Source organism: Prionailurus viverrinus, chromosome A3, assembly GCF_022837055.1.
Source record: "Prionailurus viverrinus isolate Anna chromosome A3, UM_Priviv_1.0, whole genome shotgun sequence".
Taxonomy (NCBI): domain Eukaryota; kingdom Metazoa; phylum Chordata; class Mammalia; order Carnivora; family Felidae; genus Prionailurus; species Prionailurus viverrinus.
Genome location: NC_062563.1, coordinates 106,432,681 through 106,449,145, shown reverse-complemented (window position 1 = coordinate 106,449,145; position 16,465 = coordinate 106,432,681). Strand labels below are relative to the sequence as shown.

Genomic DNA, 16,465 nt, shown 5'->3' with positions numbered 1-16,465 from the left:
CCACCCAGGCGCCCCTGTTTTTTAATTTATTTTTGAGACAGAGAGAGACAGAGCATGAGCAGGGGAGGGGCAGAGAGAGAGCGAGACACAGAATCTGAGGCAGGCTCCAGGCTCTGAGCTGTCAGCACAGAGCCCGATGCGGGGCTCGAACTCACAAACCGCGAGATCATGACCTGAGCTGAAGTCAGACGCTCAACCGACTGAGCCATCCAGGTGCTCCTATTTATTTATTTTTGAGAGAGAGAGAGTAAGGATGCACCCATGAGCAGGGGAAGAGCAGCGAGAGAGAGAGGGAGAGAGAGAATCCCAAGAAGTCTCTGTGCTGTCAGTGCAGAGCCCAACGTGGAGCTTGATCCCCTGAACCGTGAGATCATGACCTGAGCTGAAATCAAGAGTTGAACACTTAACTGACTGAGTGATTCAGATGCCCCACCACTGTTAACATTCTTGGAGATATTTTTTCAACCTTTTGTCCATACATCTATATACATATAATCATCTCTTTTATGATCCTGAGATCATACAGTATTAGTATTATTTTGTAATCTCCTCTTTTCTCGTTGTAGGTTGTTTTTGATTTTGCAGCATTCAAAAATAAAATTGTGAGGAGACTTCTTGGTAGATACCTCCTCGTACATAGCTCTGATAATTTCCTTTGGACTAATACTTCAAAGGGAAGTTGCTGAGTTAAAGGTAATCACATTTTAGGGCTTTCGATAAATGCTACTACATGCTTTCCAAAACTGTTGACAATTTTATACAACTACTAACAGTATATAAGACTACCTGTTTACCTGCCTCTTCATCTACACTAAATAGTATTAGAAAAAAAAAATTGGGGATGCCTGGGTGGCTCAGTTGGTTAAGCATCCAACTCTTGATTTCAGCTCAGGTCACGATCTCATGGTTTGTGGGTTCAAGTCCCGCATCAGGCTCTGCACTGATAGTGTGGAGCCTGCTTGGGATTCTCTCTCTCTCTCTCTCTCTCTCTGCCCTTCCCCGGCTTGTGCACATGCATGCTCTCCCTCTCTCTCTCAAAATAAATAAATAAACTTAAAAAAAACCTTTTTTCCCAATGTGATTTCTGCCAAATGGTATCCCTTTCATTTGTACTTTTCAAATGTTCTTGTTCTTATATAGAATTATTGGTGATTTGTATTTCTTTGTGCAATGTTTGCTCCTGTCCTTAGTTGTGCCTACATTTCTTGAACTGCAGTTAGGTCAACTTGGTGAGCCTGGTTCTGTGCAAAATCCTGGATGACTGAGACTGGCAATTGCTCCACACTGACGAGAAGATGCTTTTCCCACGCCCCTGGCCCTGGTAAGCTCCTCAGGGGCTCTCCCACAAGAACAGCTTCTTGCTTTGGTGTGAGAGTGGCCCATCTTATGCCATGGATTGTGTGCTGGGCGGACATTGATGATGACCATCATTGGCCTATGCAACTGGAAATGCTCTGCTCTTACAGACCATTCACACCTTGATCAAGCACCCAGTGAGGCAAAGCCAAGCTTTAGACTAGGAGGAGAGTGAAGAAAGATACAAAAAGCTTCTTGACTACCTACACAGAGGCACACATACCTGCACACACATGCATTCTGTTTGCATGTACACGCACATAAAATTGTCAAGAAACGAAACTAAAGGGTACATGATCAAAAGCAAATTATTCATATTATATTTCTTCCTGTCTTTCTCTAAAAATAATTTCTGACTGCCTAAAGGCAAATTAGTGCAGTAATACCAATCTGTTTACTCCTCTGATGGACCTATAATAGGCACTCAAAGACCGCCTCCCTTAAGTCTGTAGGCAAAAAGGAAACTGCTTCTCAAATGCATTGGAAAACCTTGATGTACTTTAATTATATCCATGAAGGACCATAATCTAGGGGCGGGAAACCTCCAGGTCTTTAATCTTCTTATTATAGTCCAAGTGTTTCATTGTATTTAAGAACCACTTAGACTTCTTACACTTCTAGTTACAATGTATTTTTTTCAAAATTTTTTTTTTTTATGTTTTAAGATTTTATTTTTGGGATGTGCCTGGGGTAGCTCAGTCAGTTGAGCGTCTCACTCTTGATTTCAGCTCAGGTCATGATCACAGGGTCATGAGACTGAGCCCCACATCAGGCTCCACTCTGAGTGTGGAGCCTGCTTGGGATTCTCTCTCTCTCCCTCTGTCTCTCTCCCCTACTTGCCGGTGCTCTCTCTCTCTCTCTCTCAAAAACAAAAAAAAAGATTTTATTTTTTTAAGGTAATCTGTACACCCAACATGGGGCTTGAACTTACAACCCTGAGATCAAGAGTTGCAGGCTCCACTGACTGAGCCAGCCAGGCACCCATACAATTTATTTTTAAAGTACCTGTTCTTTACTCATAGACTTCTGACATTTGGAGAGAGAATAATTTAAAATAAAAATTAAGGGGCGCCTGGGTGGCGCAGTCGGTTAAGCGTCCGACTTCAGCCAGGTCACGATCTCGCGGTCCGTGAGTTCGAGCCCCGCGTCAGGCTCTGGGCTGGTGGCTCAGAGCCTGGAGCCTGTTTCCGATTCTGTGTCTCCCTCTCTCTCTGCCCCTCCCCCGTTCATGCTCTGTCTCTCTCTGTCCCAAAAATAAATAAACGTTAAAAAAAAAAATTAAAAAAAAATAAAAAATAAAATAAAAATTAAAAATTAAAGATTTATTTTATTTTAAATCACAGTTTTAAATCAGAGGCCTTTTTACCTTTATGCTTTTATAAGATTTGTTTACAACGTTTTGATATTTTACTTGGTCATTTGGTCCTGGGTTTAAATTTTGGGGTTTTAAAGAGTAGTGAATATGTAAAAATATGCAATTGTGGTCTCATCTGATGGTATACCTGAAATTAAGTTTCTAGTTACTCAGACTTAGTTGGGTTTTTTTTTTTTTAATGTTTATTTATTTTTGAGAGAGACAGACACAAAATGCGAGTGGGATGGGGTGGAGGGGGGGGGGTGGGCTGGGCACAGAATCTGAAGCAGGCTCCGGGCTCTGAGCTGTCAGCACAGAGCCCAACGCGGGGCTGGAACTCAACAAATGGTGAGATCATGACCCGAACCGAAGTCGGACGCTCAACCGACTGAGCCACCCAGGCGCCCCCAGATTTAGTTTTATCAGGTCATTGTAACAGCCTCTTGAGGTTCTACTGTGGTATGGGAATAAATATGGATAAAGAATAGTAGACTTACCTCAGTGGGACATCAGTCAAAGAAATAGTGTTTTCTGAGGACAATAGTAAATTAATGTGGATGGGAAATTGTTTTGTAAGGAATGGTAAGTATATTAGCTTATCATACAAAGACACTGAGTAGTGGAGTACTGGGGATAGTGGTGTGGGGTGGGGAAGGAGCAGCTAATAGGTAACTAGTGGAGAGTCTAGGAAATCAGGTTCTCCGGCTGAAGGAGGAAGGGGGAGGGAGGACTTGATAACCCTGGCTTGCAAGCAAGCTCAGGTACCCGCAATGCTACAAAGGGGCCCCTTGGCCATTCTTCAGTTCAAGTTAATTTTCTGCTTTTGCTCTTCTTTTTTCACCGAACAAATATTTATTGAGCACTTGCCACAGTACCTTTCTAGGAACTGGGAATAACAGCGGTGAAGAAGACAGACAAAATCCTGCCAAACTGCTTTAAACATTTCATTTATTTTTGAGAGAGAGAGCGCACTGGGCTGGGGCAGAAAGAGGGGAGGACAGTTGATCCAAAGTGGGCTCTGCGCTGACAGCAGAGAGCCCGATGCAGGGTTTGAACTCATGAACCTTGAGATCATGACCTGAGCCGAAGTCGGATGCTCAACGGATGAAGCCCCCCCAGGTACCCCAAACTTCTTTAAACTATAGCCTCTATTTTCTCCTTCTGCTTTCACACTACCCTGTCAGTCTTCACTTCACCCCCCTACAACCTGATATCTTTTCCCACCACCATGATGAAACAGCTCTCTAAAGACCAGTGACCTTCTAATCACTATAACCAATGACCCTTTCTCAGTTCTCATCTTCCTTGGACTCTGTAGTATTTAGTACCGCCTGATTCCCATCATTTTTTTTAAGCCTTGGCTCCTTTGGGTTCTGTGATATGGCACTATTTTTAATTTGTTTCCTACAACTGTTACTGTTTTTTTCTCAGATTCCTTCTCTTGCCTCCTAAGTAAATTTTGGTGGTCCCTCAATCCTACACTCTGCTTATTTCATTTTCTCTCTCTCTCAGATATTTTCCCTTGATGATTCCTCATGGCTTAAATCTTTGGCTCTCTTTAGAAATATCCTGAATCTATATTCCCAGACCCAGCCATCTCCTTAACTCTAACCGCACATTTTGAGCCGTGTGCTGGAGGCTTCCATCTGGGGGTGTGGGCATGATGCTAGCACAGTATGTTTAAAAGTAAAGGCAATGTTTGTACCACTCAGGGTTCTCAACTGCAAACAACAGAAACCCACTTTGGCTAAGTCACACAGAAAATGAATTCACTGGGAGGATATCAGGTGGCTCACTAGGCCAACAGGGAAGCCAGAGGACCAAGCATGGAAAACGGGCAGGAACCCAGACAGTCTAGGGCACAGAGAGCACTGCCAAATTCACCCCACAGGAGGAGTCTGTTGAGGATGCTACCTTGGAGCTGGCTGTCCCCCCGTTTCCCCTGCCTCCCCCACGATCAGGGCTGGACTTCGATTTCTCAACCTAACTTTCAGTGTGGTGCCTAACTGCTAGTTTTTGTATTATTCCCCCCAAGTTAAAAAGCCGAGCTTGGGCTTCTAGTTGGTCTAAGTCATGCCAAAAATGACCTCTAATTCTCTTCAGCCTCCCATAAAAGGAAAGGGATTCTGACGCAGGCCAAGAAAAAAATGCAATTAACAATCATTTTTTATTTTTTAGAATCACCTCATTTCTTTAAGTTGCCACTTGCATTTAATGCTGACATCATTCTATCCATCACTAGGAACTGCACCTCAGTAATCTCCTTTACTCCACCTCTCCCTCAGCTTCCGAGGCAGTCATCCAGGTCTGTAAGGGTTTTGTTTATTGTGCATTCATTTGTTGTTTTCCTTCACACTCTTTTCTTCTTGGACCTTTCTGCAGCTACCTCTCCACTGCAACAGCCTCCTAATTGCATGCCCCACTTTCAATGCCTCCTCCAATTTATCCACCCACAGGTTAATTTTTCTGTGACAACACTTTGATCATATCGCTTGCTGCTAAAACTACATTGTTGATAGATGTCTCAGCCTGACATCCAAGGATCTTCACAACAAGAATCCCAAGGAGACCACGAGGCAACTGGGGTGGTGAAAATGCTTGACCTTCAGATGCAGATTGACATGGGTTCAAACCCTGATTTTCCCCTATTCTAATTGTATACTCCTGAGGCTCCTTTTTTTGGTCTGAAAAGTGAGGGTAATAAAACATATCTCCTAGGGCATTCAAAAGCTCTTTGAAAGTCAGAATGGTGTTGTTAATAATTTGCATCTAGGTTGCAACATCAACTCACAGATGCTTTTGCTGGGCAATATTCAATTACAGACCTGTCTGATTCAAAACCTTAAGTCAGTTGCCATCAATGTGGTTTTAATGCAGGCAGGTTGGGATCAGTATTCTACATGTTTTGGGGGCTGGCAATCTAACCATCATTTATAGCATTGTTCCTGATTTCAAACAGCTGACTTACAAATGACCTTTTGGAAATATTTTACTTGCAAGTAGAGAACTTCCTGTGTTATTAATTTTGAGAGTTGAATTTCCCCAATTGGCTGCTTTCCACTATAACATTGCTCTTTTAAAGTATTTCCCTGCAGAATTTCAATTTTGTGAGAGGCTGCTATGAATTCCTTGTGGGGGAAAAAGTGTACAGTTTTGGTGGACAGATGAAAATTATTGGTTGTCATGTCTAAGGTTTGCCCAACATCCGAGAAATGTGGTGAAGCCCTAGCACATAGAAATTTTGAAGCTGGTTCTACAATCTCAAAAAGTTTTAAGCCCCACTTTATGATATAAATGCTCGGTTGGCACCAGGAAAATTTAACTCCACAGCCCAGGCTGGGTCTCTTCTCTCTGCCAGTTGTGAATGGCACCATCAGAGCAATCAACATTAACGTGTGTCCACGTCCGTTCACTCACTCTTGTATCCACACAGCAAACCCCCTCAGTGAGGCAAGTTTGGCGATCCCCGCAGGATAGATTTCATTCACATAAGCTCTTGCCAAGAATTTACAGGACTGCTAATTGCTTGATTCTCTTCTGAGGTCAGTAAGTCTGGAAAGTCTTAGGTGAAAGATAGCAATCATGCCAAGGTTAGTAAAACAGTTATTTAATAAGCATGATATTTTAAACCAGTCTCTGCAGATACAGTTTGCGGGTGAATGTGTGAATTAATATGCGCTGCAACATATTTTCTTTTTGTTTTTGCATCTTTAATGATTTGTAAAAATGAACGCATTTAGGATATTATTAAAATAATATAGAAGTCAAATCCCTTGTATCTCTCTCTGCCTTTGCCTTCCCCCACCCAGTGTTATTTCCTAGAGGCAATTACTTTTTAACAATTTGGGGTATCTCCTCCAACACTCTTTGTTTTTTTCCCTTGCAATAATCTTAAAGTTATCCCTGGGCATGCTTTATGGTTAGAACCCGAACAACACTGCCATTTAGCCTCTTAGAGATTTTAGAACTCTTTCACACGCTGCTTATGTTAAACATAGAAGCTCGCTCTTTTTTCCAAAAGGAAAACTTTTAAGTTTTTTTTTTTTCTCTATAATACTTATGTTCATGTGGGCAATCTATACAATTCCTTGACTATTGGGTTTAGTCTTTAAAATAACATTAGGACAACAAGGGGCGCCTGGGTGGCTCAGTTGGTTAAATGCCCGGCTCTTGATTTCAGCTCAGGCTGTGATCTTGTGGTTTGCAGGAACGAGCACTGACAGTGCAGAGCCTGCTTGGGATTCTCTTCCTCTCTTCCTCTGTCTCTGCCCCTCCCCTGCTCGTGCTCTGTCTCCCTCTCTCTCTCTCTCAAAATAAATAAACAGGAAAAAAAATTTTAATAATAAAATAGGGGTGCCAGGGTGGCTCAGCCATTTAAGCTTCCAGCTTTGGCTCAGGTCATGATCTCATGGTTCATGGCTTCAAGCCCCCCCGTTGGGGGTGCTGACAACTCAGAGCCTGGAGCCTGCTTCAGATTCTGTGTCTCCTTCTCTCTTTGTCCCTCCCCAGCTTGTGCGCTCTCTCTCAAAAATAAATAAACATTAAAAAAATAAAATAAAATAAAAATAATAAAATAAAATAACATCAAGACAATGAAATAAATGGAGTGGAAAACCCAACATACTTTTAAAAACTAAAAACAACACAAAAAACACTTCATTATTCTTGACTGACACTTTTTTTCCCCTAAAGGTTGTTTTACTGTAAAACAATAAAGAAAACACTGACATGAAATCATTTAAGTACCTGATCCTGTCCAACCATTAAAAGGATGTCTTTTTGCCTTGGCCTCAACCAACTGGGAAATAATATTGCAAGAATTCGGGCGTAGGAGGTGTATTCTGGGCTGGGGCTTTTGGCCACTTAAGGAATCAAGTAGAACCTTCCTCTTCCTGGGAATGTCCCACTTTTGAACAAGAACAGATAGGTAAGAACAGCAACATTTAAACTGCTCAGTTTTAAATGTTATTACTTTGTAAAAATATTTTTCCCTCCATTCCTTTCCTCCATTTGGTATCAGAAAAAGTTTTATAAACATCATGAAACTGATTTGGCTGTAAATGGAGTTAAGGTACCAAAACAAAGTGGAGTGAAAAACCCAAGGCACAAACAGAAAACCCTATGTAAACCCTCAAGTGTGGTCTTAGGGGTTTACAGTCACAGGAACAGTCAACTCAACCCCTGTGCAATGCGACTCCTTGGAGAGCTGTTGGATCCACACCAACGACACAGGGGACCTCAAACAATGTATTCTTAGACTGACACAGAAAACAAAAGTCAAGAAGCCAAGAGAGTTTATAGTTACCTTTCAAGGTCATCTGGCTAATTAGAGCAAAACAAACAAATCAATATGTAAATCTTTCATTTTTCTTCAAATCTTTGACAATAGGTGTTGTATGTCTTTAAAAGTATTGTGAAACTGCTTCAGCCATAAATTCTTTTTGACATAGAGGGGAAGGTAACTATGCAGAGTCAAGCTTCTATGTATGAAGAGAATGTTTTAAACTTGTATTATTTGATATAGCTATAGTTGGCCTTTTGCAATAATTGGCCTCCTGAAAAATGGCGTATATTTTACATTTGCCTGAATTAAATTGCACTTGAGGGGCTGAAAGTGAGGGGGAGGGGAGTTCTGTACTGGAAATAATCTAAAGGAGCACCTGGGTGGCTCAGGCGGTTAAGCATCCAACTTAGGCTCAGGTCATGATCTCACGGTTCATGAGTCTGAGCCCCACATGGGGCTCTCTGCTGTCAGTGTGGAGCCCACTTAAGATCCTCTGTCACTCTCTTTCTGCCCCTCCCCTGCTCTGTGTGTGTGTGTGTGTGTGTGTGTGTGTGTCTCAAAAATAAATAAATTTAAAAAAAGAAAATAATCTGAAGATAAATCCTTTGAAGAATCTAAATGCCTATCCAGTAATTGGTAATTATATAGTATATTTGGGTTGTCGTGTGTGTTTGATGATAATGTCCAGCTACATTTTCATTTTGAAGGATTTACGTTCAATCTTCCATTTTATTATGGCAGAGTTTGTCAGATCTAATTTGATAAATATAAAACAGAAAAATTAATACTGGCTGCTTTAAAACAGTTGGGCATTGGTTGTTGAAATAATGTATTCAGATTGACTAGTTTTCAGAGTTCTTCTATGTTTGTCCAATATTAATAAATATTTATTGACCAGCTTCTCTGTAATAGGCCCTGAGTATAACAGTTTAAGCAAAAACAGACACAACACAAGCCCACTTATAATAATAACAGCAGCTAATACCATGTACTTACAACATAGTGGGCCCTGTGCTAAGCGCTTTACATGTATTATATAATTGTATCTTCTCAATGACTCTAAGAATTAGAAATGGTATCATCTTCATTTCACAGATGAAAAAACTGAGGCACAGAGAGAGTGTTGCATACCTACCAAGTGGTAGCATTGGGATTTTAGTCTAAGTAGTATGATTCCAGAATCTGTACTCATCACCACGGGGATGCACTACCTCTCCTATATTCTAAAAGCTCTCCTGGGGCGCCTGGGTGGCTCATTCGGTTAAGCATCCGACTTTGGCTCAGGTCATAATCTCGCGGTTTGTGGGTTTGAGCCCCGCATCGGGCTCTGTGCTGACACCTCAGAGCTGGAGCCTGCTATGGATTCTGTGTCTCCTTCTCTCTCTGTCCTTCCCCCACTTGTGCTCTGTCTGTCTCTATCAAAAATAAATAAACGTAAAAAAAAAAAAACCTCTCCCTGTGCTATATAATATAATGGGTGAGGCATTTATTGAATAATCATGGAAGTAAATGAAAAAGTATAACTCTGATAAGAGCTATGAAGATAAGTATGGCAGGAACTCTTTGGCTAGCTGTCACCAGAATGTTTCTCTTTTCCTTCTGCTTACAAAGTTAGGCTGTACTTCCCAGCCTCCCTTGCAGTTAAGTGTGCTCATGCACCTAAGATGTGGCCCGTGGAGTGTGGGTAAAAGTGACAAGCATACTTCCAGGGCTTCCAAGCTTCCTGATTGATCCTCTATGTTGTTCCACTACTACTCCCATTCACTAGCTGGAAAAAGTACAGTCCAAGATAGAAGCCTGGGTCCTTGAGTGACTTCATGGAGCAGAGTCCCCCGATGGTCTGCATTGGATAGTGATAAGAGTGAAAACATTTGATTATATTAAGCTAACAGAAATTTGGGGATTGTTTGTAATAGCAGTTAGCTTATCCTGACTCACACAGAAAAAGAAACCTTGAAGTTGAATGATGCCGAAGGAAAAAAAAATAACTCAAACATGTGACCTGGAATTCATAATTAGCTTGGAGATGGTGTGTAAACAACTAGTGGAGGTAGAATTACCTGACAACTTTGTTATGTCATGGCAAAAGATTTGCTACAACTGTTGCCTGTGCAGCTCAGAAGGTAGCACACTACTTGCCTAGTAAGCCTATAGCTCTAGAGGAAGATTTTTGGAAAGAGCTAGAGTAGTAATGTGTGTTGGCTACTATTTGCTATCGTTAGTGAAGTATCACAAGAAAGAGAAAAACTCAAGCAAGAATTGGCTGATTTGGAAACGGAAATAAAAGAGACTTAGAGAAGTTCAGAAATTTGGAAGCTAGAAGATTAGAAAGCTGACTACTTCTAGATACCCAGATAAGAAACAAAATGTTAAAAACCTTTGAGCAGCAAAGGTCCATTTAGATCCAGTCTACAGCAATGGTTTGATTAAGAGCATGGTCTTCTCAAGTGCCTGGGTGGCTCAGTCTGTTAAGCGTCTAACTTTGGCTCAGGTCATGATCTCATGGTTTGTGGGTTCGAGCCCCATGTCAGGCTCTGTGCTGACAGCTCAGAGCCCGGAGTTTGCTTTGGATTCTGTGTCTCCCTCTCTCTCTGTCCCTTCCCTGCCCGTGCTCTGTCTCTGTCTCTCTCCCTCTCTCAAAAATAAGTAAGCATTAAAAAAAAAAAAAAAAAAAAGAGTGTGGTCTTCTCATCCAAGTCTAATGGCTTGAATTAGCCCCCACCCCCATTAAATCAGATCAGAGAGAGAGAGGAACTGGGAAAGGAAAGGAAAAACATAAATCATACTTGAGAATTATGTGTAGAAAAGAAGTATGGGTGTGGTTATTGGCACATGTTGCTGACTGGAAGAAAACAGATCAGAAGCCTACCAAGTTTTTGAGGGAATCATGTTCTCAAAGAAATCCTTTGATTATTTGAGTCGGAAATAACCTTTGGATCTCATATTTGCACCAGGAAGAAGTGAGCCGAACAGCCTGTGAGGAAGGTGTGTTCCTCAACACCCTCTCACAGAATAGCAAAGCCAGAGGCCATGGAGTATAACGAACAAGGAAATTCCTTGGAAAGAAGAGTAAGATTTAAGTGAGGAACTTGCCTTACCCTTCATAATGCTTATCCCAGCATTCTGGTTATGTAAGCATCATGCTTATCCCAGAAATCTGGAATTACTGTAGACAAATGGTCACTATATTTCTCCTCCCAGTTGTCCTTTTTCTGAATGAGCATTTATTTCATTTTTCCTGTCTTTGCCCTTATATATATATTTATATATTATATATATATATGTATACATATAATATATATATAAAATATATATATAAATATAAATATATATATATTTGGGGGGGTTGCTTCACTAGTTAGGATGAGCATGGGCTAATTTTGTAAAAATAAAGGTAACTGAAACAGAGGCTGATTTATCATGAAGTTAACGAAACTTAAGCTCTAGAGGTCTCTCCCAAGGCTTTTCCAAGGCCCTGGGAAAGTGTCTTTCCACTACAATCTCTCCTTTGTCACATTTCCCTTTATGTCAGGTGGTGTTGGAGTGGCCTCGGATAGTTTCGGTATATGGCTAAGAGAAAGCCGAGTTGAGGATACATTTAATGTCAGGCTTAATGAGACATACTTACGTGGGTTACGGTCACATTTAATTAAATTATTGCTGGCTGCCTTTGTTTAGCAATAGATTCCAGGAATATTCCTATGGGCCATGGCACTGATTTGCCCAGCATCCTGTCATGGAGGTGGTAGGACTAGGGATCATAATATACTATGAACATATGACTAGCACTGAAAGTGTGTGGGTCTTGTGGGAGAAATAAGGTTTGAAACATAAAAAGCCAGAAGTTAGCCCAGGGGATATTCTTCTAATCATTATATACATGATATATATTTGGTTCTCATTGATGTCAAATAAAATAGAAGTTCAGTCAGGAATATATACTCAATCATACAGTATGCATAATTTAAAATTCACCATACATTTTATTTATTTTCTTTTTTCTTTTAAATTATTATTTTTTAAATATTTATTCATCTTTGAGAGAGAGACAGAGACAGAGGGAATGAGTGGGAGAGGGGCAGAGAGAGAGAGAGGGGGACAAAGGATCCAAAGCAGGTTCTGTGCCGACAGCAGCAAGTCCGATACGGGGCTCGAACTTACAAACTGTGAGATCATGACCTGAGCCAAAGTCAGACGCTCAACTGACTGAGCCCCCAGGCACCCCTACTTATTTTATTTTTTAAAATGGGAATTGCATGAAATAGAATTCATCAGAATTCCTGCATCAATACTAGAAACAACCTGTACTATGTGTGCAAAGTGGTTTTTTATGCATTCCAACTACATCCCAATAATAAGACAACTTTGACAAACCATGCTAGAGGAAAAACTAAATTATCTTTTTTATCCTCTCTTAAAAAGTTATTTAAAAAGAACTGTCATGTTCATAACACTGATCTCATGGACCTGGTGTAACACTGGAATAGGGTTAGGTGTATAAAACATCTGGATATAAAACCTGTTATATAGCAGGATCCCCGTAAAAGATATCTATTAAGAAAAAAGAATCGTTGTCATATGAAGAAATAATCAGAGTATGCAACCGAGAAATTTAGTAAAAAACAAATTGGAGTTAACGTCCAGCAATTAAATGTTATATTTCTTGATTTTGTAAGATTTGTAGTATTTGTAGGCTTCTTAAAATGTGTAATCTGTTGTGATTTTTCTCTAAATAAATACTCCATTTAACCTAATTTTATACATTTATGTATACATATATATGAATATATATATGTGTATATATATATATATATATATTTTTTTTTTAGAATGGCCCCACCAATAGTAAAAGCTTCAGGCTGCACAAAAGGTGACTCCTTCTCTGAATTAAAAAATATATATCTGTATACTAGTATATCACTGGAAGTTCTTATTCTTTTAATTGACCTAAGGCAGAGAGTGTAGCTTGTGGACACAGAAGACCAGCTGTCAGAACTGGGGCTTCTCAAACATTAAGTGGTTAGGCTTAATAGGAACTTACAGATATAAATATGCCCATAGTAGGTAAATAATTTAATTTTGAAACAGGAGGAAACTCTGGGTACCATTTAGTCTGTAACCTCAACTAATCTTGGCTGCCTAATGGCCTGTCTCTACGTGGTATGATATTCAGAAGACATACAGGTCTGATATCCAAAAGGGACATGAAAAGTAATTTAGGGAGGATTTTTAGGGGGGATTTTGAAAGAGGCACCCCCGAGGGCTGGGGGGAGAAGTATGCTGCAATACAGAAACAAAATGTTTAACAATCCTTTTAACCATCTAATTCTAAGTCCCTCTCATTATGGTAGTTGCTAACCTCCTTTTTCTCATCTCCCTTCTTCAGGCTGTCCCTTTCACCCGCAACCTGTCTAGAATGACTCTAATTCCTCCCTCTCTATCTCAGCTCTTAATTACTGTATACATTAATTTAGTTGATGAGCACCTCACAGTTCTCTTTATTACTCTGATCCACACAACCAAGTCCTAAGAGGAACTTTGGAAACCACTGGAAGGTCTTTAGAAGGATGAAGAACAGGGTGAGCAGAGGAGACAGAAGGACGATGAAGGTTGTGTACATCATTTGGTTACAAGTCCAGTCCTTCCCTTTGCAAATGAATAAAGTGAATCCCAAATAAGTTTAGAGACTTGACGCTCACCTACTGAGTCTCATGGAATTGGGCTGAGAACTCAGGCTTACTTTACTAAAACCCTTTGTTAGCGTTCATTAGTAGGCAGTCCTATGTTATGCCCTGTAAGGGGTTGCTTTGCAACTCTGGTGCAAAGAACATCAGGGGAAGTAAGGAAGTCTGAGTTCTAGCTCTGCTTCGACCAGGCTCCATGACCTTGGGCAGATCACGTCCTTTCTAAGGCTCAGTGTCCTCCCTGAAAAGGAGGCAAGGGTCTTGTCCAGCACTAACATTCCTTGTCTCCAGTTTGTCTTGAGCCCTAGCATTGGTGGTGGCCTTGAGTTAGGGACACTTGCCCCATATATCCCCTACTGGGACAGAGGGAGAACCCGAGGAAGGGAATCCTCCCGCATCTTGGTTGCCTCCTTGGTGTCCTCGTAGGACCCACGGGGTGACCATCTTTTGTCCAAGGGGTTCTAGACTTGGGCTCCAGGGGTACTCCGCAGGCTCCCTGGGGGCTACGAGAGAGAGTCCCTCGATGCTCCTGAGAATCTCAGGCCTGAGGCCACCCCTTATCTCCACCTATTCGTAACCAGCTTCAAGACCCAAGTCCTACGCCCTCGGCAGGACCACTGCGCAAGCGCAGCCACTATTCCGGCTCCAGGAGGCAGGAACCCGAGGCCGAAGCAAGGTGAGAGGGAAGGGTCGACAAGCCCCCGCCTCCGTGTTGTCACGTGGGAGGCGGAGTCGGAAGCGTGACGGCGTGCGCGGGGGCGGAGCTACCGCTGCGCGCGGGCGCGGGGGCGGGGCGCGGCGCGGCGTTCACGGCTGCTGCCTGGGAGGGAGGCCGGGCAGGCGGCGGAGCGGTGCGGATCTCAACCTGACGGAGAAGTGGCCCGGGCGGCCGCGGCTGACTGTCCCGGGGCGGACGGACCGACGGACGACTGAGGCGGGGGCTAGGAGTCGAGCCGGGCGACCTAGAGAGTGAGCGGGTCAGGCTCAGCGTTGGCCAGTCTGTCGGTCCGCTGAATGAAGTGCCCGCCCCGCTGAGCCCCGAGCCCGGCGCTTTCCCCGCAAGATGGACGGTTTCGCCGGCAGCCTCGGTGAGTACGGCTGGGGACTCCTCCGGCTTCTGCGCAGGGTGGGAGCCTTGTTCTGTCCAAACACAGCCCAGGCCCTGCTCTCCACCCTGCCCCTGGGGATGGTAGTAGTTCCACTGCACATGTTCCCCTCGAGGCTGCCGCCCCTCTACTGGCTCTGGTGGATTCAGAACCCCTCCCCTCCCCCATGCCCAGCCCTCCCCAGCGAGACCCTCCCTTCCTCCCAGCGTCCCCTTCAGTGCAGGGCCCTCCTTCCCCAAAGTGGAAACCCCCTCTCTCAGAGAGGCTCCCCCCCCCCCCCAGTAACTGGTACACCCCTCCCATACACTCACGGCTCCCCCCACAGACCCATCTTCAGGGTTGGAGCACCCCTTTCTGAAACCCTGACCTCGCTTCAGGGCACAACATTCCTCCCCCCTTTCCACATACTGAACTCTCTTTCAGAGTGGAGGCACCCCTCACCCACGCAGAGGGTCCCTTTTTAGGGTACGGACCCCCATTCCCTCTTCAGGAAGAGGGCACCCCCCCTCAGTCTTCACTTTAAATTTGGAGGCTGCTTTTAAGTATCTTTCGGTGTCTGACAACTTCCCTTCTCTCCTTCCACTTCTCTGAACATTTTGCAGTGGTGGAGAGAACTAGAAGCACTGAAGCATCATTTGCTTAATACAGGAAAGGAAGAGGTGCATCTGTGTTGGGGGACCCTCTTTAAAAGAAGAGTGAAAGCAGAAGTATTTTCTGGCTCTGCGAGCATGCTGGGGAGAAGTAATCCTGCCCAGTGAATCCATAGGAAAGGGGGCCTCTGTCAGGGAAAGAAAGGATTCTCCATTTTTGGAATATGTTGTCTTTGTGGAATGGAAGAGGTTATTAAGTAGGCTGCAGTATCCTTCCAGTGTTCCCTTTCACCAGAATAAAGGTAGTAAATTTTGTAACTAAGGGAATCAGAACTAGAGGCTGGTACTCAACTGCCCTATAATCTGTGTCTGGAATTACTATTCTTTGAGGCCATTGGAATCTGGTTACTGTAAAGATTGAGCTCAACTGTTAGGATGGTGAGAGAAACAGTTTCTGCTTTGGCTGATTCTGCAGTTATGTGATACCTGCTGCTGGATTTATATTTTCAGTGTTTTATGTGGAGGTAGTTTGTCTTCAGAAGCCTTTCTTTTGCATTTCTTGATAATAAATCCCTGGTTGGTGAGTGTTCATGGATCAGTGCATGATCTGGCCATAGGCCATACTTTATTCAGCCATGTTGGGATTAGATGAATTTTTTAAATCTAAAGTAAAAAAGTTAGTCGAAGAGCATTGGACCCATTACTGGTATTAAATAGTAAAAACCCTAATTTTGGCCCTGGCCCTCTATGGGAAGAAAAGAAAAACACACACTAGAGTGCTGTGAGAGTGGAAATCCTAAAATAGGAGACAACTGAGTGTTTCTCTTTCCTCCCAAAGGCACCTGTTGCCCATTATCTAACCTTTGATGTCTTATAATTCCTTACATAGTGAGGTTGTTTCATTCTTGACTCCTTTTAAAGAGGCATCAATTTTTCACTGCTTTTTAATTTTTTTTTTTTTTAAGCCTCATGGGTGCATTTATTCGCTAATCATGACTGAAAGACTTGTCCTATATGTTCACAAAGAAGTGACCGTATACTAGGGCAAAAATTGAGCATAGTGGGAGATGTTGTGGGACTGAGATATCGCT

General features: G+C 42.6%; 1 protein-coding gene across 1 annotated transcript in view; it reads left to right on the top strand.

Annotated features, from left to right (window-relative positions):
* Positions 1-14,471: 14,471 nt before the first annotated feature.
* EML4 (EMAP like 4) overlaps positions 14,472-16,465 on the top strand; it is a 161,528-nt gene continuing 159,534 nt past the window's right edge. Inside the window, exon 1 of the mRNA XM_047851946.1 lies at positions 14,472-14,766. Coding sequence (XP_047707902.1) covers positions 14,742-14,766 — 25 coding nt within the window. The 5' untranslated portion in view covers positions 14,472-14,741. The remainder of the gene's footprint in view (positions 14,767-16,465) is intronic.